The sequence below is a fragment of the Melitaea cinxia genome, chromosome 3 (genome assembly GCF_905220565.1).
Source record: "Melitaea cinxia chromosome 3, ilMelCinx1.1, whole genome shotgun sequence".
Classification (NCBI taxonomy): domain Eukaryota; kingdom Metazoa; phylum Arthropoda; class Insecta; order Lepidoptera; family Nymphalidae; genus Melitaea; species Melitaea cinxia.
In genome coordinates this window covers 13,951,722-13,978,727 of record NC_059396.1, presented here as the reverse complement: position 1 = coordinate 13,978,727, position 27,006 = coordinate 13,951,722, and the positions used below count along the sequence as shown (strand labels likewise).

At 34.1% G+C, this 27,006-nt stretch overlaps 1 protein-coding gene across 1 annotated transcript in view; it reads left to right on the top strand.

Annotated features, from left to right (window-relative positions):
* Positions 1 to 27,006, top strand: part of LOC123667746 (dynein axonemal heavy chain 7) — a 44,027-nt gene continuing 17,021 nt past the window's right edge. Inside the window, exons 1-50 of the mRNA XM_045601589.1 lie at positions 1 to 217; positions 522 to 726; positions 819 to 954; positions 2,932 to 3,098; positions 3,561 to 3,714; positions 4,142 to 4,291; positions 4,365 to 4,556; positions 4,628 to 4,756; positions 4,851 to 5,098; positions 6,828 to 7,049; positions 7,268 to 7,349; positions 7,422 to 7,546; positions 7,635 to 7,812; positions 7,892 to 8,013; positions 8,092 to 8,376; positions 8,466 to 8,588; positions 8,674 to 8,827; positions 9,113 to 9,339; positions 9,485 to 9,629; positions 9,785 to 9,913; positions 10,014 to 10,176; positions 10,437 to 10,556; positions 10,744 to 10,896; positions 11,470 to 11,606; positions 12,054 to 12,284; positions 13,110 to 13,275; positions 14,148 to 14,293; positions 15,706 to 15,831; positions 16,111 to 16,233; positions 16,552 to 16,712; positions 17,108 to 17,279; positions 17,965 to 18,147; positions 18,423 to 18,554; positions 18,634 to 18,747; positions 18,825 to 18,932; positions 19,028 to 19,225; positions 19,296 to 19,419; positions 19,675 to 19,850; positions 20,097 to 20,248; positions 20,323 to 20,470; positions 20,810 to 21,022; positions 21,243 to 21,415; positions 21,932 to 22,073; positions 22,561 to 22,674; positions 22,754 to 22,864; positions 23,205 to 23,393; positions 23,767 to 23,996; positions 24,820 to 25,045; positions 25,868 to 26,050; positions 26,645 to 26,870. Of these exons, the coding sequence (XP_045457545.1) occupies positions 1 to 217; positions 522 to 726; positions 819 to 954; positions 2,932 to 3,098; positions 3,561 to 3,714; positions 4,142 to 4,291; positions 4,365 to 4,556; positions 4,628 to 4,756; positions 4,851 to 5,098; positions 6,828 to 7,049; positions 7,268 to 7,349; positions 7,422 to 7,546; positions 7,635 to 7,812; positions 7,892 to 8,013; positions 8,092 to 8,376; positions 8,466 to 8,588; positions 8,674 to 8,827; positions 9,113 to 9,339; positions 9,485 to 9,629; positions 9,785 to 9,913; positions 10,014 to 10,176; positions 10,437 to 10,556; positions 10,744 to 10,896; positions 11,470 to 11,606; positions 12,054 to 12,284; positions 13,110 to 13,275; positions 14,148 to 14,293; positions 15,706 to 15,831; positions 16,111 to 16,233; positions 16,552 to 16,712; positions 17,108 to 17,279; positions 17,965 to 18,147; positions 18,423 to 18,554; positions 18,634 to 18,747; positions 18,825 to 18,932; positions 19,028 to 19,225; positions 19,296 to 19,419; positions 19,675 to 19,850; positions 20,097 to 20,248; positions 20,323 to 20,470; positions 20,810 to 21,022; positions 21,243 to 21,415; positions 21,932 to 22,073; positions 22,561 to 22,674; positions 22,754 to 22,864; positions 23,205 to 23,393; positions 23,767 to 23,996; positions 24,820 to 25,045; positions 25,868 to 26,050; positions 26,645 to 26,870 (8,230 nt within the window). The remainder of the gene's footprint in view (positions 218 to 521; positions 727 to 818; positions 955 to 2,931; positions 3,099 to 3,560; positions 3,715 to 4,141; positions 4,292 to 4,364; positions 4,557 to 4,627; positions 4,757 to 4,850; positions 5,099 to 6,827; positions 7,050 to 7,267; positions 7,350 to 7,421; positions 7,547 to 7,634; positions 7,813 to 7,891; positions 8,014 to 8,091; positions 8,377 to 8,465; positions 8,589 to 8,673; positions 8,828 to 9,112; positions 9,340 to 9,484; positions 9,630 to 9,784; positions 9,914 to 10,013; positions 10,177 to 10,436; positions 10,557 to 10,743; positions 10,897 to 11,469; positions 11,607 to 12,053; positions 12,285 to 13,109; positions 13,276 to 14,147; positions 14,294 to 15,705; positions 15,832 to 16,110; positions 16,234 to 16,551; positions 16,713 to 17,107; positions 17,280 to 17,964; positions 18,148 to 18,422; positions 18,555 to 18,633; positions 18,748 to 18,824; positions 18,933 to 19,027; positions 19,226 to 19,295; positions 19,420 to 19,674; positions 19,851 to 20,096; positions 20,249 to 20,322; positions 20,471 to 20,809; positions 21,023 to 21,242; positions 21,416 to 21,931; positions 22,074 to 22,560; positions 22,675 to 22,753; positions 22,865 to 23,204; positions 23,394 to 23,766; positions 23,997 to 24,819; positions 25,046 to 25,867; positions 26,051 to 26,644; positions 26,871 to 27,006) is intronic.

The window sequence follows — 27,006 nt, the reverse complement described above, 5'->3', positions numbered from 1 at the left end:
ATGCAAGGAAATAGACCGACTCGTAAAAAGAGTCAACCGGGTCCTTCTTCAGATGTGAAGTTACCTAAAATTCCTAGGATCAAAATGCCTGAGGATTTTAAGATAAGGACACAACCCTTATTTTCACTTCCGGAAGAAATACTGAAATTACCTCCTCCTACAAAGAAGGCTGCAAAGTTCCAATCTTCAAAGTCAGTTCCAAGAAGAAAGTCGAGCGGTAGGATGTACAATTTTATTTATACTCTATACATATAAATAAAATTGAAGTGTCTGTCTCTGATTTCAAATATTTGTTTTTTCAAGCGTATATATTTATTTACACAATACTAAAACCCTTACAAACTATTTTAAAATTTTTGTCTGTCTGTCTTTCGTTTGTCCGGATAAATCTCCGGAACGACTGAACCTATTTTTATGGGACTTACTATGGAAAATAGATGAGGTTGTGGAGCAACATATAGGCTACTTTTAATCCTGGAAGATACCTAAATACTTATTACCTATCATATCTTTGATTACAGTTATGCAGAGTTTCACAGCTATGAGAAAAGCTAGGGAGGAATTCAGAGCGAAGCTGATGAGGCTGATTTGTCAATCAGCTCCAGGTGAAGATGGGGATGCAATACCATCAGGAGATGAGAAAAATATGTTACGATACTACTATTATTTGCGTTATGGTATAGATACCATACACGTAGCTCCACTGGATAATAAAATGATTTTACGGTTTGTTTCAAATAATTTCGAATGTTAGTAATCTTTCTGTAGATTATAGAGATATCCAAGAGAAACATTTTGTATTAAACTTTCTATTACAGAGTTCATAATTTAATATCTCCAAAACTGAGAAAGTGGAGAGAGTGTTTATTGACAAGCACTGATGAAATGCGTGAAGACTTTATGATGAGCATGAAGAAAGCGATCGTTGACTTTGTTCTCAAGGATCCTAATACGGTGACGGAAATATTTAAATTTTAATAATAATTTATATTAATATTAAATATAAATTGCAATAAAGCTCGGACCAGAATCATACTCATAACTGAGGTAGGGCACAGCAGGAATTTCCTGCTCAAAATATGGAGCAGCCCGACTGGGGTAGTACCTCGACCTTACAGAAGACCACAGCTAAATAATACTGTTTTCAAGCACTGTGTTCCTGTTGGTGAGTAAGGTGACCAGAGCTCCTGGAGGGGATTGGGTATAGGGTCGGCAACGCGCTTGCGATGCTTCTGGTGTTGCAGGCGTCTATAAGCTACGGTAATCTCTTACCATCAGGTGAGCCGTACGTTTGTTTGCCGACCTAGTGATATAAAAAAAAAATACGCGTATAAAGAAATACCGTTTATCATATAAATTTATGTAAAATACAGTAAATCGTTCCATATCGAAAAAATAATAATAAAATGCAATATAATTTTTTGGCGTGAACTTGTGGAGGCCTATGTCCAGCGGTGGACTGTGATAGGCTGAAATGATGATGATGATGATGATTTATAATGTCTCCTATCTTATATGGAAAGCCTTCACCCATATGGAGAAGAGGCCTATGCCCAGCAGTGGGATGTTACAGGCTGAATGCATGCATGCCTGTATTATGTCTATTTAAAGAAAGTTGTATTTAAAATAAATAGGTAACATACTTTTAACGAGAGCGATTCATCGTCTTTTCTTTAATCGCGGGAAGAATCCACGTTAATTTCGATTTGATTTAGATAAAATAAAAATATCTAAGTAATTATGCTACCTTGCTATATTTTACTGGAAGCATGACCGCTACTGTTTATCGATGCTTAAAGATTTAGGCAATTAAGATTTAGAAATATCTTTAAGTAATTTTGCAGCGCGCGTAGCTTTTTTCATATCTATTTTAAAGGGTTTTTTATCCATCTTGGCATGTCAAATCCATCGTATCCTAAGCTATCATATAAAACAAATTAAATTATAGAATAGATTAGAATAAACTTTATTGCACACCACTCAGGAAAGATTTAAATAAAACAGTTATTTACACATAGAGATAGTAATGTACAAAGGCGGTCTTATCGCTTAGTAGCGATCTCTTCCAGACAACCTTTAGAAATAGGAAATATGCATTGAAAAGGTAGGTGCAGTAGCGCAATTATCTGTGTAATTTGTGAATAAACACATTATGCATGCAAACATGATGCATTTTCGTTCCCTACTCAAAAAATACAAAAAAGAAATATACTACATACATACACATGTATACATAAAATATCATACATTATAATATACAATACATTAATACATGAAGATAGGTAAAAAACATTGACACATAAACATCCATACCTCATATTACTTTAACCACTGCGGAAGTGTGAGCTGACAAAGTGCTTTGCATTACTGCGACATTAAATTTAGCTATTTCTTATTATAGTAAGTTTTTCATGCTCAAATAACAAATTTCCTCCAAATTTCGTTGTATTAAAACGAAATGAAACATTACTAACAGTCATGTCTCTCTGGCTTAAGCTTATACGAAGCAAAAGTTAGGCTTCTCTTAAAACGCAGATATGCATGATCCGGAAGTTTCACTTGTTACGCTAAACATCGCTCGCTAAGAAATCATTTTCCACAATTTTGATTTTAGTCGTTATGCAAGTTACTCGTTACGGGAGATGTTCTGTAGGCAAGGTTCTGCAATAATTTATTTTATAGATAAATAATATTGATATAACTAAAATGTTACATGTATTGTTTCTGGTTGTAGAATGAAGTATATTTGTATTGTACTGTATTGTTAAAAATATACATGTAAAATAATTCCATGAAATACCAATAAATTTTATCATAAACATCCTTTCGTTAAAAATGTATAATGTCTTATTATAATATAAATACGTCCGTGTGAAAAGTATTGTTTTTTCACCGCTAAGCCAATTCGGTATTTAATTTGTTTTCTAACAGGAAGAGTCTCTAGAAGAAGAAGATACCCCTCTAAAAAGAGAACTTGCTATGAAAGATGATGCTTGGAGAAATAGATACGCGTTAGCTAAAAAATATCTGAATAAAAATTTACACAGCGTTAATCCGTGCATATCGCAAGTCTTACAGATCTGGTGGAAACAGTATAAGTAAGTATAAGTAATATTTATTCACATTTAATTGCAAAAAAAATGTTATGAACTTACAAAGGGGGAAAATCAAATGTTAATTAAAAAACTGCGCTCAAATTGAAACAAATATTGCTATGCACATTTTTATTATTAAATAATTGAGTTTGGCTTCTGAAATACCTACTAATATTTGATGATTTTTTTATATATCGTAACATAATTGGATTTTCTATTACAACATTTGTCATCGTACCATTATGTAAATACGTATTTAAATGTAATCGTTTGAAGGTAAAGTAGCACCCAGTCTTGAATAATCCATGGATTTTTGTGTGTATGTATGTGACAAGGCAAAATCAGCTTGTCAATTACTTTAATATAAAAAATTTAAAAGTATTATCATTTATTTCACCATTGCAAATAAACTACTTTCTAGAATGCTAGTACTATTTTACAGTTATAAACTTCGTTAAATTTTAGTAATCTACGATTGATCAGCATGAAGGATATTATGACGACGCACGAGGCTTATGAACTTCAGGATTTCTGTTTCGTATGCAAGCGACATATAGACACCGCCGGAAACGTGCTCACGCTACAGTGGCTTCCTACACTACAAGCAGTATTCCTCCAAGTACTACCCCGAATTACTTTCTTTTCTGAGACAGCATTTAAATGTCGTACATTATCAAAGATCTAAAATAATTTAGTTTTTATATAAAGCTAATAATATAATTCAATATACAATATCTTTGTGTTAGACAACATAGATAAAATATACATTACGTTTGTCGTGCATCAGCAAGTACATTACTCAAATGATAATATCGATTCATCAATACGGCAATTACATGGCTAATTTATTTTAGACTAGACGGATGATATAGAGCGGAACTGAAAGATAAGTGAACTGGTCTACGTTACTTGTTTTTTAATTGATTCTAAAATTATTCAATGAAATTATTTTAAACTAAGTATTTTCTAATTCGGGTTGTGGTTTTTGCCAAATTTGATAGATTTTTTGAAAATAACAGTGATGTAAGCTTCCAATTTCTTCTTAGGGAAGTAAAAAGAAGCAAATACCAGAACCGAAGCAGGTTTTGAAAATGAAGCGGTTCTACAATTGTTTGGCTTGTATTATGACATATAATCTGCAGACCCTATGTTTGGAGTCTATGCGAGAGTTTACAGAATACATCCTTGATGTTGGGGTAAAAATATACATTTTATGGTTTTTACATCTTTACCAATATTTGTCAACAATAATTAGCATTTATTTGTTAGGGTATGAATCAAGGATTCGTTATCAATTTGGCTTTTAAAGATGACGCGATAGGATTTGAACCAACTTTTAAGCAATTTCGTGATCAGCTCTGTTTGTTGTATGATTTTATAATTGACGCCTGTCGCCAATCACCGCGTTTGGAAACTTTACTGTATCAAGATTTTGTAATTACAAACAGAGCTACTCTACGGGTATGTACATTTTTTGTTTGCAATGAGTCTAGGTTATCAAAAATTATTTTAAAAGTTTTCTTTTTAAATAGCCGATAATTGACAACGAACTTGTCGATGATTATAAGAAAAAAATTGCTGATATGATAAACGATCAAAGAATCGGACCAGAACTTCGGGTACAAGATTTTGATAATTACATATGTCTACTTAATGGAGAGGTAAGAACACAATGATGATACTTAAACTCACACATATACTTAAAAATTAAGATTTGCAATATTTTTGGATCTAATAAACGGTAAAACTTTTTAGTCACAAAGAGAAGTTGAGAATTTTATTGACTCACAACCTGAGAAAACGTTTGAAGAGTTTTGCGAAGAAGCAGTTAAATACGTTTGTGTGGCAAAGGAGATTCCTTCGAAACTGGAAGGGACGATAACAATAGGCATGTTTCAAATGCAGAGGGGAGACCTTATCAATTCATTGCGCGGTGCCGCTACTCGGCTCGCTAATACTTTGCTGAGAAGAATGACGGAGGATTATCAGAATATGATTAAATCGTAAGCGATGATGTAGATTTAATAACTATAATAACTAAACCTTCAGCGTACTAAGCATTTTCATATTTATCTTGCGTAATTTCAAATGTTAGTGAACAATTTGTATATAGGATTTTCCTAGCTCCGTTCCTTCAACTGGGGGTTTCTGTAGGTGTATAGACTACATTCTATATTCTCCTGTATTATATTCTCTCGTACGCGGCCGATCTTGTAAGCGTGATAGCGGTTGTTAGTGTTTTATTTTGATTCATCATCATCATCATCATTACAGCCTATACAGTCCACTGCTGGACATAGGCCTCCACAAGTTTACGCCAAAAATAACGTGAACTCATGTGTTTTGCCCATAGTCACCACGCTGGGCAGGCGGGTTGGTGACCGTAGTGTTATTTTGATTACTTTTATGAAATATAGCACGGTATATTTCTTTTGAATTTTTCGAACAATTGACCATATTGTGATATTTTCTTTGATTTATAAAAAAAATTAAAGATACGCCAAAGGACACAAGTTAATTATTTTTTAACTGAAAGATCAAATAATAATGAAGTAAGGATAGATAAGAACCCTTGCTAACTTTAGTGCTTCATTTCACCCTCTGTTTATTTTTTACTAATCGTATATTTCAAATAAATAATTAAGTACTGTTCATAAATATTTGTTTTCCTTTCTTCAAATATAACGGTCTCCCACTGAAACATTCAACCCTTCTTTAAATCCCTTAGAGGTATAATTTCTAATAACCGTTCCTGTGTACGTAATTAAAAAATAATTCCACGAAACAAATTTCTTATCTCTGGCTTTGATCGTTAAAACTGTCTCTAGTTTAATTAGAGCTTGGTCATGGTGAATTTGTTAGTTAGTCAAGATGTGTTATTGCGCGTCTCCTAGGAGGCTGTGCTTTACTCTCACAAATGAAAAATACGGAAAGCGCTCATTCTTAAATCTCTATATTTTTATATCAATGCATTAATACTTATATATGTTATAAAATACTCACTTTTATAACACAATACACATGAAACTATAAATTAAATATCTTTTTTGCAATCTCAACAACTACTACTGACTGAAACTATTATAGTAAGATGAATCGATCAAAAAATATTGTGTTGGATATGTTATATATTTAATTTTGATGTACCCCATGGATGATAGCAAAATTAAGTAAGAACCACTTGACGAAATAAACTGTCTTTTTTCACTTTTTATTCAAAAATGGAGGAGGTTACTCCATTCGACGGTATATATATATATTTTAAATGTATGTTCGGGGATAACTTCGTCGCGTATCAACCGATTTTGATAATTCTTTTTTTGTTAGAAAGAGATATCCCAAGTGTGGTACCATGGTAAGGAAACCAGGATCTGATGAAGGAACCCCAGAGAACTTGAGGGAGAACCTCGAAAATCGTAGTGACAACTAGTGCGTTTGTTAATTTTTTTCGTCTACGTCGACTACGTTATATTACTTCTTTTTTTTCGTTTACGAGCAAACAAAATTATATTATTACCTTATTAGTTACAAACATTTGACGAAATATAGAAGTATTATGTGCATTTGACGAGCCACTAACGATATAAAACTTTAAAGTAAGACTTATAAAAAATAATGTAAAGCAACACGAATGAATACTATTAAATTTAGAAGCAATAAATATATAGCCTATTCGGTATAATAGTAGCTTGATAATAAAAAATGATAACTGTCATTCCTTGTGAATTTTAGAATATATGATGAATATTCAAATATAGCAAACACGCTTTTAACTCCGCCACAAGACACGGCGGCTCTCATGCAGCTCATCGACTACTGTAAGAAGGTCGAGGCGGTACTCCTCGACGAAATGGAGGACAAGTTACGGAATGTCATGAGATATATAATATTTTTGAGCGACTACACGGTTTTCACACCGCTGGAAATGAAGGCTAATAACCAATCGTTTCATTGGTATGGTTACAATTTTTTCTCATATGTAAAAAAAATGTGAAATAAATTTATTATCGAAGTATGTTTGTAATAATTTTTTGTAAATATTATTTAAAAAAACCAATGTCTGTAATAGAACATAATAATTTAAAAAGTTTCTAGTTCAATTTTTTTTTGTATTTTCTGTCACTTTGGTCTTGCATATATTGTTTCTGTTAATAAATGATGTTTCTATACAGGTATGCTCGTATGCCAGGTGTAATAGAGGAATGCAAAGTAATATGTGATCAAAAGAAAATTGAGTATCAAGAATTATTGCAAGTTTGTGTCTCAACTTGTTACCAATATTTTTCATCAAAAGTATTATATTTTATCATTGGCTATAATTTTCAGGTGCGCATAGCTAAATTCATCGAGGACCTAGATATTTATGAGGCTCAATGTAATGAACTGCAGTACTGGGGAGATATCAACGAACTCTCGAAATACGTAACACGTGCGCGTCGTTTAGATGAAAAGTTAGTCTCAAATAAAATTAAAAGACGTAACTATTACGTATTTTGAGCGTAATTTTAACCATTATTCCCTTAATTACTCATTTTTTAGGCTTGCAAATGCATTAGTCAAAATAGATCAATTTAATGAAGAAGAGACTTCCTTTGGGTGGGAATTGTCTCAGTATCCTAAAAGAAAAGCAGTTTATGATAGACTCGTTCCCTTTAAAAAGTTATACGATGCTGGATATGATTTCTTAGAAAAACATAAAACTTGGATGACGTCTAAGGTAATATTTAGTATTCTTGTTATAACATAAAAGTAATAACTAAAAACTCCTTATTGACGGTTTTATCTTAACTATATAGGTTGGTAGTTTTGACCCAGAAGACATAGAAGGTGATGTGAGTTATTATTATAAGATTGTTTACAAACTGGAAAAATCTTTTCAAGATGTACCCGATACTTATCAACTTGCGCAATCAGTTCGGTATGTGACATGTAATGAGTTACAAAAAGATAGTTGTGACCTTTCCTAAAAGTTTATAGCATATTCTATTAATTCTAGAGAAAAAATGGAGGAGTTCAAAACACACATGCCAATTATTCAAACCTTAGGAAATCCTGGAATGAAACCAAGACATTGGGAGAAAGTATCAGAAATCGTCGGCTTTCCTATAGTTGTGGACGATGAATTGTCATTAGAGAAAGTTATTGATTTTAATTTGGTCGATTATATAGAAAAGTTTGAGAATATATCTGAAGCAGCTACAAAAGAAAATAACCTAGAAAAAGCTCTCGATAAGATGATTAAAGAATGGGCGGAACTGAAATTCGACATTTTGCTTTACAAGTATGTAAACTTATCTCTTTTATAATTTGTAAAATAATAATATATGCGCTTTTGGATATATCCTTTATTATTATTATACTGAATTACAGAGATACTGGGACTTACATTTTATCAAGCGTTGATGAAATTCAACTGTTACTAGATGATCATATTGTAAAAACTCAGACAATGAAAAATTCACCTTATATTAAACCTTTCGAGGAAATTATTGTGTAAGTTTCAAACAGTACAAGTTTTGACATAGTATTTTAAAGGATATGAAAATGATGTGATTGTGTTTTTATTGTTTAAATTTAGTGATTGGGAAGGTAAGCTGATACTATTACAAGAAATTTTAGACGAGTGGCTCAAAGTTCAAGCAACGTGGATGTATCTAGAGCCAATATTTTCCTCTCCCGATATTCAGCAACAAATTCCAGAAGAAGGTCGAAGATTTAGTGCTGTTGACAAGGTACGCGTAGAAAAGATATAGCTATAGAGATTCACTGTAGGTCGTACACATTAATGATTATATAAAAAAAAATTTTACTCAAATATATATTTTTTTATTTTCGAGGTTGTAATTGACTGACAGTTTTACCTATGTGTAGAAATTTCGCGCAGTTATTTATTTAGGCGAGATGATCGTTAGTAAAGTCATTGTAGACAAAAAATGGAAACTGCTTGTAATTGTATGTAAATTACATATAAAATTTAATAATAAAGAAAAAATTAAATGTTATTCCTTCAAAAATAGATGTGGCGGGAAATTATGAAAGCGGCATATAGTGAACCGAGAGTGTTAGACGTTATCACGATTGAGAAGATGTTGGACCGACTCCGCAAATCAAACAACCTACTAGAGATGGTGCAGCGAGGACTGAACGCGTATCTTGAAAAGAAACGTCTTTACTTCCCGCGCTTCTTCTTCTTGTCTAACGATGAACTGCTCGAAATACTTTCAGAAACAAAAGATCCTATGCGGTACGTAGTAGTAGCCTTTTCCATATTTTTTTTTTAAATAGAGTTTTATCAAAAATCTTTTAAATATCACATGGTGGCACAGATGTGAATTTACGGGCCGCGCTTTGACCAGTTTTTGGTTAAAATGTGCTTTTTATAATTTTAGCGTACAACCTCATCTCAAGAAATGTTTTGAGGGAATCGCAAAACTTAATTTCACAGAGGATTTAGTAGTGACTCATATGAAGTCGTCAGAAGGAGAAGTTGTAGAGCTCACGATTACCATTAATACAGCAGCCGCCAGGGGACAAGTATTTTACTATATATCTTTTATTATTTTCATTAAATCTGTTTTACTTTGTACAAAAATTGAATATCATCTATATGAACCCCAAATATCTTTTATTTTGTAACCTACATTATTCTATTTTACATTTCCACTTGTTAAGCAAATATTTCGATTCAGGTGGAGAAATGGTTACTAGAGCTTGAAAAAGCTATGAAGGCTTCCGTTCACCACGTAGTGGCGCTTTCTTACGATGACTACTTGCAACGACCTCGGGAACAGTGGGTACTCATCTGGCCCGGCCAGGCGGTAAGAAACAATCAAGAAATTTATGATTGTTTTATTTAATCGAAATATTCATTAATTTGGTTCATGGCTTCCAATGAAAAAAAAAAAAAACTATTTTCAGGTACAATGCATAGCGATGACGTTTTGGACGTCAGAAGTAACGGAAGCAATTCATATCAGTATTTCAGCCATGAGAGCCTACTGGGACAAGTGCAACTACCAAATATCAAAAATTGTAGACTTAGTGAGGGGAGAACTTAGTTTGCAAAATCGAATAACACTTGGTAATTACATTGCTCTGGATTTTTATTAACATGTGAAGTTGTGATCCGGATTCACGCTCCTTTGTTTTAAATGAATAAAAACTTTTATCGTTAAACTTAATTTATTTATAAAATTTTGATCTCATTTGTCATGCTCCGCAATTATCCATGATATAAATTCGTCTCGTTTAGTTTATATGTTGTTTCTTTTATTTGTCAAATATTACTAAAATTATTATATGAATATTTCTCCACCTGTTTATATTATGATATATTTACAGGTGCACTTGTTGTACTGGATGTACATGCTAGAGATGTGCTCATGGAACTGATTGAGCTCAACGTGCAGCTCGATAACGACTTTAATTGGCTTTCGCAAATTAGGTATTATTGGGAGGTAAGTGGTTTTCTATAACTACTCAATTTTTAACGACTTTTCCCAATAAAGGAATAAAAATGCTATATATGATGTACCTATGCTTTATAATATGATGAAGCTTACACGACACAGCTAGTAATTTTGATATTCGGAAAACCTACATTTCCACTCAAAATTTTGACATAATTATTATGGTTGTTAGTTGCAAGAAGAGGACAACAGCATGCAGATTGCAACTCGTATGATCAATTCACAACTGATGTACGGATATGAATATCTGGGTAATACTGGGAGATTGGTGGTAACTCCTCTCACTGACAGGTGCTTTAGAACGCTTTTTGGAGCATTGCATCTGAATTTAGGCAAGTATATCGTTTTCAATACCAGAAATAAACGATATTTTGTTTCAGTTTTTTAAAAACTTTATTGTTTTCGTTTTTAATAATAATCGTACGGCTCACCTGATGATAAACGATTACCGTAGCTTATAGACGTATCGACTTATAGATCGCAACACTAGAAGCATCGCAAGCGCGTTGCTGACCCTAACCCTATTCCTTCAGGAGCTCTGGTCACCTTACTCACCAAACGAACACAGCACTGTTTGAAAGCAGTATTATTTAGTTCGATCTTTGGTAAGGTCAAAGTCCTTCCCCAGTGGGGCTGCTCCAGACTTTGAGCCGGATATTTTCTGCGGTACCCTACCTCAAGATTACCTACCATTTTGGAATCAAAAAAAAAAAAAACTAAGCAGTTAAGAGCAAAAACATGAATACAGAGATTACAACTATTATTTTTATGAAACGCTGTTCTAACACATCGTCAATTTAACAGTATTACAGATCTGAAGAAGTCCGCATATGACTATAGTTAAGGGCAAAGGTAGTGTCAGTAACTTAATAAAATATCATTTCAAATTATTGTTATTATATCAGGTGGTGCTCCTGAAGGTCCAGCTGGCACTGGTAAAACAGAAACGACTAAAGACTTAGCGAAGGCCGTCGCTAAGCAGTGCGTTGTGTTCAACTGCTCTGATGGCCTTGATTATCTTGCGCTTGGAAAGTTCTTTAAGGTATGGCTTTTTATTTAAACCACATACATTTTTGTCAAATATCGTAGTCGCAAAATTTTTTTTCCTAGAACTATAAATGTACATATAAATTCAACCACTTAGGTTCACGTACAACGTCTCCAAAAATTGTGAGCGGTTTGGTAGCGGCGGCGGTAGTTTTCTTGAACTTAAAGATTTTATCTAGACATTTATTTATAAAGTATATGCTTCTCTAGGATACAGCTAACAAATCATAATTAAATAAATATATTTAATATATAAGATACAAAAAAAGAATAACAAATGGGCTAAAGGTCTCTCACAAGTTTGTATGGAAATTCTTCATTTTTTGTGCTACAAGCTTGAAATTTGTCCGGGAGATGGTTAATAGTTAGTAAACGATCATTAAGAACTAATTTTGCTACTGGGTAAAAAAAACGAAAATGTTTATTCCATACTTTTTAATAGGGACTAGCGTCATGTGGAGCGTGGTCATGCTTCGATGAGTTCAACCGCATCGACCTCGAGGTGTTGTCAGTAGTCGCACAGCAGATCCTCTCCATACAGCGCGGTATTAATTCTGGAGCAACGGAACTACTGTTCGAAGGGACCTTGCTGCACCTCGACAAGTCTTGCGCCGTCTTCATCACCATGAACCCTGGTTATGCTGGCAGATCTGAGCTACCTGATAATTTAAAGGCAAATTTTCTGATCACTGTAGTGTCTAAGTCTAAATGGTTTGTTTTCTACGATAATGAAACATTGTCAAAATAAAAATAATAACATATCACCATTTTGAAGTAATTTTCAGTTTGTAAAATTTTTTAGTTGTCTTATGTATTATGTACCCTTTTCATCTTATCAAGTTAAGTCCACATTTTATTTAGAAACTAGCTGTGCCCGCGACTTTGTCCGTGTGGATTCTAAAAACGGAGTTATTAAACATTTTTTTTTTAATATCATATCAAAAATTGACCGCTCCAGCGGGATTCGAACCCGCGTCTCCGACTGACCGTGTCGGCGCTCTAGCCAATTAAGCTATGGAACGATGTACATCGTTGGAGCATCGCTGGAGCGGTCAATTTTTGATATGATATTCAAAAAAAAAATGTTTAGAATCCCTAATGTGTGGGTAACACAAAAATAAAATCGTACATAACGGAGCTATTGTTCATTTCGCAAAGTTATAAAATAAATAAATTTCTAAAATAAAAGTAGCCTAAATTACTCCTTACTTACATCAGCTATTTGTTAGTGAAAGTGCCTTCAAAATCGGTCTAACCGTTTTGGAGATTAGCCGGAACACACAGACAGAAACAAAATTAAAAAAAATGTTTTTTATGGTATATGTATCGTGTATACATCCATGATTATGTATTTGGTAGAAAGCGGTTATTTTCATATTACAAACAGACACTCTAATTTTATTTATTTGTATAGATTTTGTGAATAATAATGAGAGTGGTTAAGATATGAATGACTATAAAATTATGCGTCTTAGAAACTAGTAACTGGTTATTACAGGCGCTATTCCGATCAGTAGCGATGATGGTACCCGACTACGTGCTCATATCCGAGATCGAGCTGTACGCGTTCGGCTACTTGAACGCCAAACCGCTCGCTGTCAAGATCGTCGCCACTTATAAACTGTGTTCAGAACAGCTGTCCTCACAGAGCCATTACGACTATGGTAACTATACTTTTTTATAATATACAGTCTCTTAAGTACACAACATCATAGTTCCTTTATTTTTTTTATTAATGATAATACTTGTAATTCAGTTTGTGCTTTCGTGTACGAGTACCTCATTTACGTTTGTTTTGTCTTTATAGTATGTCACCTATAATATGCATTATATTATTGGTACTCAATTTAATTTAGTCATTATTACATGAGACGTAAGCTCCCTACAATTTTATAATATAATGGAATTTAGGTCAAGTATAAAAATTATCTAAATAATCAATATATTTAAAGACGTCTATTAATTAAGCGCGATGCTGCGTGTCAGAAAGTAAGTGCGGAATAGTGCAGCGTGTCAGAAAGTAAGTGCGGGAAAGTGCTGCGTATCTGAAACAAAACGCGGTAAAGTCCAGATTGTCTAAGGATAAGCGTAATAAAGTGCGACGTATCTGTAAGTGAGCGTCGTAAAAAACAGAGTGTTTGAATGTAAGCGGGATCTAGTGGTTCTAGGTGTAGTGGTGAGTATTGAAACTCGATGCTGCCTAATTATTTATTATTTAAATTCATTCTGATTTTTATACATTCACTAAAATGTCTTGTCATTGTTTTTACGTCAACTGACAATAGTGGCCAATGTGAATGCTACAACTATATGAAACCTACAGGGATAAAGTATTGTGTGTCTGAAAGAAGATATAGTGCAGTGTGTCTAAATGTTAGTGCGGTAAAGGCCAGCGTGTCTGAAAGTATAGTACAGCGTGTCTAAAAGTATAGTGCAGCGTGTCTGAAAGTAAGATATAGTGCAATGTGTCTAAATGTAAGTGCGGTAAAGCCCACCGTGTCTGAAAGTAAGCGTGGTAAAGCATAGCGTATCGTAGGGATGCGCGCCGTGAAGTCAGTGCTGCGCGCGGCGGGCGCGCTCAAGCTGCGCTACCCGGACGAGGTGGAGGACGTCATTCTGCTGCGCTCCATCAAAGACGTCAACCTGCCCAAGTTTCTCGAGCACGATGTTCCGCTCTTCATGGTGAGAAAACTCATATTTTTGGTTGTGACATCATTAACAATATACTTTCTATACTTTTATTTATATTAAGAGTGTATGCTACCTCAAATTGCTGATTTTCCACTCGGCAGGATGTCCATATCTTCCAAACTATTATATTCTTTATTGCACTAGGTAAATTTTACAATAGTCATAATAATATAGGAAGTTGGCAAGGGCGAACTTATCTCTAAAAGAGATCTCTTCCAGTCAACCCATGGCAGTGAGTGATAATGTGAAACGCGGGGCAAAGTAGTAAACTACTGAATATTTAAGTTTGAAATTTATGTATGATAAAGTTCAGGACATAAACTATCTTTCATATGTTTCGAAAACACGATTCCATAAAATTTTCTCGATAGAAAAAAATCGCAAAGTTACCTCTATTTTTGTATTAAAACCTTAATATCTCAGTAAATATAGAAGTTATGGACTTGAGATTAAGCATGGTAATTGAAATAAGTATGACAAACATTTTATATGTTGCGTTTTTTAAAAAATAACTATTGATAATGTTTGTGGGGAGAAAATACATATAATTCGCGCGATGAACAACCAAGCGCTCTTAATTCTCATGTGTATTTAGTACGGGTGAAATCTGAATTCGAGCTGAGGTAGTGTAGCCCCTTAACATAATCTACGGTCATTTCTCACGCCTTTTTTAAGGATCGTGTATTATTCTTATCCTAAAGGCAATTTATTATGTTGAAGAGTAAAGATCGACAGTCCTGTGACAACCTAATAAAGCCAGGTGGTCTTAATTTTTTTAAATATACCGAAAGTAGAAAAATATTTGAACTATACTTCTTAACTATTTATACTTTTTTCTTTTTTAAATATGATAATTGTGTTTTCTGGCAAACGAAAAAAAACCGACCTCAATTACATCTACAAGTAATACAACGTAGATATACGAAAAAATAGTCAAGTAAATACGCAATATTAAAAGATTACTCCAAAAGTTGTAATCAGATCTCGATTAAATTTAAACGTAACTACGTGATAAACACTGGCTTTCGATTAAATTAAAAATCATCAAAATCGGTACAGCCAGATAAAGGTTATGCGGATTTTCGAGGGTTTCCCTCGATTTCTCTGGAATCTCATCATTAGATCCTGGTTTCCTTATCATGGTACCACACTTAGGATATATCTCCTTTCCAACAAAAAAGAATTATCAAAATCGGTTCATCAACGACGCAGTTATCCCCTAACATATATATATATATATATATATATATATACTGTCGAATTCAATTAATACTTTTCCCATATTTGACGGAAAAAAGATGTTCTAAAAAGTTCAATAATTTTAACCTCAAGTAATTTGAGTAGGACTCCTTTATGAAACTTTACTAGCTTTCAAGTTTATCTTACGTGAACGGATTGCACAGGGCATCATTGGAGATTTGTTCCCCGGACTGCCCTTGCCTCAACCGGGTCTACCACATTTGGTTGCATGTTTAAAAGAAGTTTGTGTGCCACTTAATCTTCAAGCTAATGACTTCTTTATTGAAAAGGTATTATGTTAGTTTTTACGTATCACAAATTTTATACGAAATATTTTTTTCGACGATGCGATAGTGCAGCGGTAATAGGACTGGCTGTTACGCTGGCGGTCGCGGGTTCGATTCCCGCTAACGACAGACATTTGTATCGACCATATATATGTGTGTATGTGTTTCCGGACCCCCAACACAGGAGGAAATCCTACTGGGGGGTGCATTGAGTGTGAAGCGTTTATTAATTCTTAATAATTCTTATGTTTATTTACGTCTGATACCCTACTCCTCCGGCAGGTTCTTCAATTGTACGAGATGATTTTAGTACGACATGGACTAATGTTGGTCGGTTTTCCATTTTCTGGTAAGACTAAATGTTACCACGCACTTGGACATGCTCTTGGATTAGTCTCTGAAAAGGTACTGATAAAGATTTTCTTTATATTTTAAATTATACTCGATCTAGTAAATCCATGAATACATGAGCGGTATTACATATTATCATATTACGCACTTTATTAGTTCATAATACGATTACACAGAAAACTATTAGCTATCGAGCATTTATCTAATATGCACATGCTTTGCATGTGTAATAGTCTCCTCAAAAGAAGTTATTTATTTAATCAAATTAGTTATTTAAAAGCCGCTAAAATATTTAGATACTTTGAGACTTGTAAGCGTAATCGTAGACAAAAGCTTAGTGACTTTCATGTCTTTTATATGAAATTTTTATAGGGCCTCATGGAAGAGAATGCTGTAGAGTGGACTGTAATAAATCCTAAATCTATAACAATGGGTCAACTCTATGGACAGTTTGATCCGGTATCCCACGAGTGGTCTGATGGGATTCTTGCTGTCAGCTATAGGGCTTTTGCAGTGTCGTCTAATAATAATAGGTAATTAGAAACAAAAAACAGCCTTCAATTTACATCGATAATTAATGTAATGAGAACATCTTCAACGTAGTCGTAGTCAATTACTAAAACTAAATACTTATTGTTAGGGATACTTTTTTGGCTACTCGTCAGGTCGCACTTAAATGTAAATGTAAATTCATTAGAAGCACCAGCTTTAGAATATAAAAAAAGTTATCAAAATCGGTACACACAACAAACAGTTGTGAGATAACAACGTAAAGATAAAATACAGTTACATTGAAAATTTTCTTTTTTTTTTGAAGTCGGTTAATCTAAAAAGTTTAGACAACATTTAGCTAAATTAAAAGTATTATATGAAAAATATTCTTTTTGTGTGTTTAATGAATAGTAAATGAAATTATTGTTTTTTCTAGAAAGTGGCTAGTTTTTGATGGCCCGGTAGACGCAATCTGGATAGAGAATCTGAATACAGTTTTAGACGATAACAAGAAGTTGTGTTTAATGAGCGGCGAGATCATTCAGCTGGCGCCTACTACAAACCTCATATTTGAACCAATGGATCTTGAAGCTGCTTCGCCAGCTACGGTAAAAGAAACATAGTCAAAGAGACTGACTTTTCTACCTACAATAAAATTGAAAGTGCTTCTCATTCTGTTGAAAAAGATGTTAAACATTTTTTTAAATATCATATCAAAAATTGAACGTTCCAACCGGGATCAAACCTACATCTGAGTAGTTCCGGGTTTCTGTAAAGAACTCACTATAAACGACGCCACGATCCCAAACAGAATATAAAATCGTCATATTAAGAATTTCGATCTAACGGTTACATCTATATCTATCATACTTAATTAACTAGAGCACCTACACAGTCAGTCGGAGATGTAGGTTCGATCCCCTCTGGAACGGTCGATTTTTGATGATAATAAAATAATGTTTAGAATTCCCTAATGTGTGGGTAACACAAAAATAAAGTCGTACGAAAAATTTGTTTTCATTAAAACACTTGTTTATAGAAAAGTAACAAATTCTACGTAACTCTTCTGGGTGATACTAAAACGGTAATAAAAAAAGTGTTCGACTTTTTTGTTGGTCACATTACTTTTTCGATTAATATTATTGTGTTGCACGGTTTGTAAATCTAATACACAACGTATTGTCAACTAATACCATAACTATCGGAATTGAACATATGTGTAACTGAGTACAGTTATACAATAACATAGTAAGGTATTGACGTACTATTTTTCAAAGAAATTTTATTACATAGGTATCACGTTGTGGCATGATCTACATGGAGCCGAAGGGTCTCGGTTGGAAGTGTCTGCTGGAGTCGTGGCTGAACACTCTACCGCCCACTCTGCACGGCTTCAACCGCAATTACATTCGCACGCTGTTCAATCGATTTATGTCGCCTTTGCTTTGGCTTGTCGAACTCTCTGGAAAAGTTAAGGTATAATACAGTTTCTAATAATAACTGAGTATGAGTTATTCTAATATGTGAATGCTGGATTTACTCCATGTTAATTGGTAACTCATAAAAGTATAAATACTTGTCACTTGACACAAGTCAAATGAATTATTCAGTTGATTTTTGTTTTTATTATATTCCTTAAGGTTTTCAAATACCACTTTCTTATCCATATTTTAATGGTATTTACATGATAACATTGAGATTTTATTATGTCAAAAGTCTGCTAGCTAATAACATGTATCATTAATTTTTAGCAAATGTATGTAACGTCGCGCACTAATCTAGTAAAGGCGTGTATGAACCTCTTTGACTGTTTCATGGATGACTATAATGACGAGAAGTATGTTGAGCAACTCTCTGATCTCGACATCAGAGCTCAACTTGAGGTGGTTTGATTCACTTCTTTGCTCATTATATTTCCAAAAAAGTACTTTAAACTTAAAATAATAATCCTATTCGTTACAGGGAGTGTTTTTCTTTTCGTGCATTTGGTCAATTGGAGCTACTTTAGAGAGTGATGGTCGTCCTAAATTTGATCTTATGTTCCGTGGTCTACTTGAAAAAGAATTCCCTGAAAAGGTACATATGTACTTTTTATTTAGTAAATATCGTCAACTTCTTTTATTAAAAACTAAATTGGTTACAAATGTTTGTAGGTCATAGAGGTTTTAGGCTACCCAAAAGAGATCGCGAAGCCTGATAAACAGTACATATTTACAATACCAAAAGACGGATCTGTTTACGATTATCGATTCATAAAAGAAGTAAGATTTTAGAATAAATATTTCGATTTGTGCTCACTGTTTTTATAGAATACTTTTTGCACTTGACATCTACTTCAATAAATATAAAATTTTAGGGTAAAGGCAAATGGAAACCGTGGCATGATGACGTAGTAGCAGCGCCTCCTATTAGTCGCGATACTCCACCTAATCAAATACTGGTGACGACTTTAGACAGTGTGAGGTACTTGGCGTTGTTTAAACTCCTGGTGACACACCACAAGGCAGTGATGATGGTCGGTCCTACTGGAACTGGGAAATCATCTTATATCATTGTACGTAGAATATTTTCGACAATTTATATTTTGGTGATCAGTGATTGATTTATAAGTTCATGCCTTCCAGGATTTCTTAGTAAAAAGAGTTGATACTAAGATATACAAAGCTCTGATAATGGCGTTTTCCGCTCAAACGAATTGTAATCAAACTCAGGACATCATAATGGGAAAATTGGATAAAAGAAGAAAAGGTATTTTTTCACAAAATAACAATATATTTTATTTTTATTTTTATAGTTTTAGTTTTCTCTTGCCAGCAAAATCTTACAGTAAGTTGTCACCCATAAATAGCTTATATCTTGGGCAACTAAACATTTAACATAACTTGTTCATATACGGTGAAACTCAAATCCATCTCCCTACTAGGAGAAGAGTCTTTTTGCTCAAAATTGGAGCATTAGTTTCTCACCTTTATAAGCTAAATCTTAATGTTGAATGCTCGTAAGGTGTTTTTGGTCCCCCGATCGGTTGCCACTGTGTGGTGTTTGTGGACGATGTGAGTATGCCTCAAGCTGAGACGTATGGAGCCCAGCCACCGATAGAAGTACTGCGACAAGGGATTGATCTCGGATTGTGGTACGACCGCAAGACCAATATTGCGATGCATCTAATTGATGTGCAAGTAAGATAATGCTTGGTTATATTAAATCAAAACTTTATTAACTAGATTTTAAAGCACTTTTGAATCGTCGAAAGTGTCTGAAAATTTAAAAATTTACAATCAACAGTTATTATTTTTTGAAAGGAACAATAGTAATTTACAAACATCAACATCATTTATTTTGCTATTTGATCGACTAGTTTTTGTAAAATATTTCCAAATTTTGAAATGTTTATGGAGGTGTAATTAACAAAACAAATGTTACAGTTTATGTGTGCCATGGGCAAACCCATGCCTGGGGCTAAGCTCGTAACACCAAGATTTTCAAGGCACTTCTCATTCTTCTGCATCGATGAGTTTGATGATGAAACTCTTAAAGTTATTTTTGGGAGAATTATGCTTTGGCATTTAGATACAAGGTGATATCTACTATAGCAATAATTTATTGTATAAGTTTATAAAAATACATTTATTTACTAAAAATGCGTTGCAGAGGTTTCTCGAAAGAATTTGATCCGTGTATAGAGGAAATAGTGTCAGCGACGTTAGAAGTGTACAAGCAGTGTCGCTTAAACTTATTGCCGACACCATCTAAATCTCATTACACTTTTAACTTACGAGATTTCTCTAAAGTCATATTGGTATGTATCAACTGTCCATTAAGAAAAAAGTAAAATTTCAGAGCAATTAATCTATGTCCATCAGATTTTTTTATGTAAACTTTAAACACAATTCGATATAACTAATGCTGAAAAGGTTCTATTGTCTTATGTAAAATTTCATTCAAAAATCACGGGGTCGTTATGAACTTCATTTGATTTTTTTTGCGACTTGATGAAAGTTGAACGGCTTGCTTAATCTTGCAGCTGATGAACAAAGACAACTTACTTTCGTTTTTTTTTCTTAACGCTTCATTATTTAATTATTTCAGTTTTGAAAAACTTAACCTTTAACTGATAACTATTCTTCAACCAATACAGGGTGTGCTATTATCAGTACCAGAGGTAACGCCAGATCTTCAGTCAATTAAAAGACTATGGGTACATGAATGTCTTCGAGTGTTTTCGGATCGCTTGACGGAAGACGCAGACCGACATTGGCTTGTGAAATGTTTGCGAGAAGCCACTTATCTACATTTGAACGATGAGTTTGACAAGTTACTCTCGAGACTGCTTGAAGGACCTGATGATACTGTAAGCTATAGCAACATACCTTTTAATTGCTTTTGATTGTATTTCAATGTCATTGATAGTAATTGTCATCCTTTACAAAGTAACAGTTCCGTTAGTGCTCCTCCGTAAGAAAAAATATTAATATTAATATAATTAATAATAATATAATCTTTGAATATATTGTATAGGATTATGCAAACATTGTTCATTTTATATCAACATTAAAATTTTTGGTTTTCAGATTACTGATTTACACTTACGTAACCTAATATATTGTGACTTTGCCAATCCAAAAGTAGATACGCGTTTCTACATGGAAACCACCAATATGGAGCATTTGAATTCGACTGTTGAAGCGTACCTTGTGGAGTTCAACAACATGTCTAAGAAACCAATGAATCTTGTGTTATTTAGGTATTTGTTTTTTTTTAATATAACTAGGTCGGCAAACAAGCATACGGCTCATCTGATGGTAAGCGATCACCGTAGCTTATAGACGTCTGTTACACCAGAAGCATCGCAAGCGCGTTGCCAGCCCTATCCCTATTTTTTTCCAGGAGCTCTGGTCACCTTACTTACCAACAGGATCACAACACTGCTTGAAAATAGTATTATTTAGGTGTGTTATTTAACTTCTGTAAGGTCGAGGTACTACTCCAATCGGGCTGCTCCATATTTTGAGCAGGAAATTTCCTGCTGTGCCCTACCTCAGTTCGTGTAAAATGAATGAAGTAAACGAATTTGCCAAATTACGCCAAACATCAACACAGATATAGTATAAATTACGTGAGTTATAGAAGATTACAGCTAAATAATACTGCTCTAGAGTTGTTTGCTTGAGTGCGTTGCTATTTAGCTATGATCTTCTTGTGAGACGTATCACGACATGTCCGGACATATCCTGAACATACGAGTACACGTGGGGCGCAGGTTTGCAATCGAGCACGTGTCGCGCGTGTGCCGCGTTCTGACGCAGCCGCGCTCGCACGCGCTGCTGGTGGGGCTCGGCGGCTCGGGCCGGCAGTCGCTCACGCGCCTCGCCGCGCACATCAACGAGTACGACCTCTTCCAGGTCACACATCCTTATACATTACATATTACTTTTTTTCTGTTGAGACCCTTATAGAACCTTGTAGAATTATGTCACAATACAAATGTAAATTATTTTAACGTTTAAACCACATTACTCTTAACATGTTCGTCTTTAATTGAGGAGCTTAGTAAAATAGCTACCCAAAATAATGAGGATGTAAATTTTATACCTTTGTTATCTTTTCTATCGAGCTCCTCAAGTGCAGGTTTAACATTGCCTATATATTTTGGCCTTGCAATATTATCAAAAGCATTCATAAAATATATCGTGCTGTGTAGCTAGTTTATATTCATTGGTTTGTTTTGATTCTCAGTCGTTATGTTGTATTAGTTTCGGTTCGTCTCGAAATTTTGTCGTATTTCTTTATATTGTTGTAATTTAAGCAGTATTGAATCTGTAAAAATAAAATTCATGAAAATAGCTATATGTTAATTTATGTGCCTTTTATGACTTTATGTTATCATAGGTTGAAATGAGTCGAACCTATGGTAAGACCGAATGGCGTGAAGATTTGAAGACCTTATTGAGAAAATCTAGTACCCCTGATTTACACATGGTATTCTTATTCATCGAGTCACAAGTAAGCGTCTTTTTCAAATTTATTAAATCAATATTATTAATAAGGATGAAACTTTATCGTCAAATTATGTTTAAATCAGATCAAAGAAGAAGGATTCTTAGAAGATGTCAATAACATGTTAAATTCAGGAGAAGTCCCGAACATTTTCGTTGCAGATGAAAAAGCCGAGCTTTGCGAAAAAATGCGAGTGGTAAGCATTAAACTTAAATATTATACAATATTTAAGTTTATATTATATAATATTAGACAAAATTAATAAATATCTTCCTTATATATCTATAAGATTGATACATGACAGACTTTGTATTTATAATTTAAAGAAAAAATGAACTAAAATATTGTATAGCCTCCTTCGGTAAATAGACTATCTAACGCAAAAAGAATGACACAATTTGAATCAGTAAGTAATTCCTGAGATTAGCGCGTTCCAACAAACTTTTCAGATTTATAGTATTAGTTTCAGAAAACATCATACTTTATTTTTAGCGAGTGCCGTCTGTGTTGCTTAAAACCAATCTTGTATAAATCAGATAGACCGTCAACGCGACAAATCACTCCAAACGGACGGCAGCCCGACGGCCCTTTACGCGTACTTCGTGTCGATCGTGCGCGACCAGCTGCACATCGTGCTGGCGATGTCGCCGGCCGGCACGTCGCTGCGCACGCGCATACGGAAGTTCCCCTCGCTTGTCAACTGCTGCACCATTGACTGGTTTCAGGTACAAGAGCTATGTACATATTTGCATCTAGTTTGTATCTTTGTTTAGATGTGTTGTGTCTAGCTTTGTCAAACTTAACGCTCTTCTATATTCGCGTTCAGAAAATAGTAACTCGTCTCTGTCACTTAACTGAGCCACGCCACTTGACATATCTAAAAAGTTTGCTTCAACTGGTGTAATCTTTTATTATTATTTAATTGGACAAGGGGCGTACGTTGTCTCACTATTTTCTTGACGCGAAGTGACTGTACGTGTTCGGCTCTACTTGAGATCACATTACCGAAATTAAATATCTTGTACAAATGCCTTTGAAGCATTCTTGAGCATTATTAAACTACAAACATAAACAAATAGTATTTTAATTGTTGTACAGGAATGGCCACCAGATGCATTACTTGCAGTCGCTACCCGATTTTTAAAGGATGTTGAGTTAACAGAACTTGAACGAGATACCGCCATTAAACTTTGTCAAATGTTCCACACGGACACTCAAGAACTAACAAAACAGTTCCTGCTGCGATTGAAGCGTTACAATTACGTCACACCTACGGCTTATCTAGAGTTAATTAATATGTTTAAGTCATTATTGGGAAAGAAGCGAACGTAAGTGGCATGAAAAATACGATCTTTGTTCGAAATTCTCAACTGTACTAATTTTTAAGATTCCTTTGAAAATCACTCACCTTTATATTTTTTCACGTGACTATTATTTTAATACAGTTGCTCAAAAAGTGGCGTATAGTATAGCGTTCGGGATGTAGGCTATTACATACTCGTGCTTTTTTTTTACCTATCCCGAACTCGTGCGTTCTCTTTCCCAACTGTCAAAATAATGTATATTAAAAAGAAAAACCAACCATGAAGTTTTTACTGAAAAAATTAATAGAAGTTTTTTTTGATTAATGCAAATACGTATATTTCTAAAAAGAAGCTACTAATTTGTTTCAATATCAGATTTAATGATTTGATTGAATGAGTTTGGTTAGGTTTCATTTCATTTCATCTCATTAAATTTCATTTTCATTTTATATTAATAAAAAACTTCTACTGAAGACTTGGCTGTATGGGCATAGTTCCCTTTGCCTATCAGAATGGGTGAAGAAAAAAAAACTTATATTCTACAGTTGGCGCCATTCTTCAGAAAATTTCTTTTTATTATTTTATTAAATTGTTTCATTTTTTCGCAACTGTATTAAAAATAGTTGTTCAGTACACGTGCGGAACCGTCATTGTAACTTGTTCCGAGTGTCAACCCTCGCCTTCGGCTGCGCCTCGGCTCGGGTAGACATTTGTCGGAACTCTTTGCAGTGACAGCCTTTCCACACTTGTAATGAATAAAATTAACAAATAAAATTAACAAAGCTTTCTACAGTTGAGTAGTGCTTAAAAATTTGGTCGTATTTATTTTAATTTCATATTATTACAGAGAGTTGCTTACCGGTGAAAAACGTTATATAACTGGACTCGATCAGCTTGCAATAGCTGCTAAGTCTGTAGCAGCTCTACAAGAAGCTTTAGAAGTCCTGCAACCGAAGTTAGCAGCTGGCGCTGCTGCGGTTGCAGAGACTACTGCTAAGGTGGAGAAAGAAAAGGAAGGAGTTGCTTTGGTAGAAGCTGAAGTACTGGTTGATCAAGCAGCGGCTGAAGAGCAGGTTAAACTTTATTATTATCTTTATTATTATATATATATATATATATCTTATTTTAAGGAAAACAATATTATTTATCGCACTATACTGTAGTCGGTTTATCAAGTTTTCATATCATTGAAGTTAAGATACGTTTAAAGAATTTTTCCTCAAGAACAGTTCAACAACAGTTCACTTATAAGCATATTATTATGCCTATATAATAAGATATGTAATAGATAGTTGGATCGTATATATTAAGATAGGTAATGGCTCAAAGACATTCCAATAAACAGTCAGGTTTATTTATTTGCTTGATGCTCTAATTTTAATTTCAAGTGTGGTATGGTTTGTATTTTCGTTTTTTAACCGACTTCAAAGAAAGGAGGAGGTTACTCAATTCGACCGTTTATATATTTTTTATGTATGTTCGGGGATAACTCCGTCGTTTATGAACCGATTTTGATAATTCTTTTTTTGTTGGAAAGGAAATATCCCTGGTGTGGTACCATGATAAGGAAACAGGATCTGATGATGGAATCCCAGAGAAATCGAGGGAAAGTCTCGAAAACCCGCATAATTTTTTACTGGGTGTACCGATTTTGATGATTTTTAATGTAATCGAAAGCCGATGTTTATCATGTGGTCACATTTAAATTTCATCGACATTTGATTACAACTTTTGGAGTAATCTTTGATAATGCGTATTTACTTGACTATTTTTTCGTCTACCTACGTTTTATTACTTGTCGATATAATTGAAGTCGGTTTTTCTTCGTTTGCCTGCAAACACAATTATCTTCTTGAATTGTTAGTATTATATGACTGATAAATTACTAACCATAGGCTAAAGAAGCTCAAGGCATCAAGGATGAGTGTGACGCTGATCTAGCAGAAGCAATGCCAATTCTAAATGCTGCTTTAGCTGCGCTGGATACTCTCACGCCACAAGATATTACCTTCATCAAGACTATGAAGAGTCCTCCGAGAGGGATTAAGCTTGTTATGGAAGCGATTTGTATTTTAAAGGTTTTTAATACTTCATTAAATATTTTTACTGCTATGTAGTTACGTTACATAGGCTGAAGATGGGCAGTAGCGTCTTCGGTACGAGAAAGCCAGCCCTGCGGTCACCAACCTACCTGCCCAGCGTGGTGACTATGGGTAACACATATGAGTTCGCACAATTTTAGGCGCGAACTTGTGGTGGCAAATGTCTAGCAGTGGAATGCGATAGGCTGAAGTGATGATGATGATGATGAATATTTTTGTTTATTACTACTTTAATGAATCATACAGCATATGTAAAGTCCTATACCTTAATATATTGTTATTTTAATGTAATTAATGAAAGTTTTAAATTACTTAATATTTATTTTATTTATGTTCATGCATTCACATTCCATTCGTTAATCATTGATAGGATGATCCGGTAAGTAATTTGTGTCTATTAAACATTTTAGATAATAATTAATTGCGTGAAAAACGTTATAACGTGAGTATACATTTAAAATTTGGTTAATTTGTGCTGTTTGCATTTAGCAGAAACTGAATATCAGTTTTTTGTTTCTACTCTATAACACATATTTTTGTGATATTCGAATTTGATGGCTTTACTTCTAGGAAGTTAAGCCGGACAAAGTTCCCAATCCATCCGGTGTTGGAACAATTGAAGATTATTGGGGACCGTCAAAAAAGCTGTTAAACGATATAAAGTTCCTAGAGTCGTTGCAAAACTACGACAAAGATAACATCCCACCGGCTGTCATGAAGAAACTGATGACCACTGTTATGCAAGATGACGGATTTGTTCCTGAAAAAATCAGAGCTGTGTCGGTTGCTGCTGAGGGTATAAATTTAAATGAAATTTTCTCCAAGTAGAAGCCAAGTAGGCGTTTGCATACCTACTTATTCCTATGAAAACAGTGAATCTTATTTTTATACTTAAGTAGACTTAACCATTCAATTTAATCCATAAACGCTAG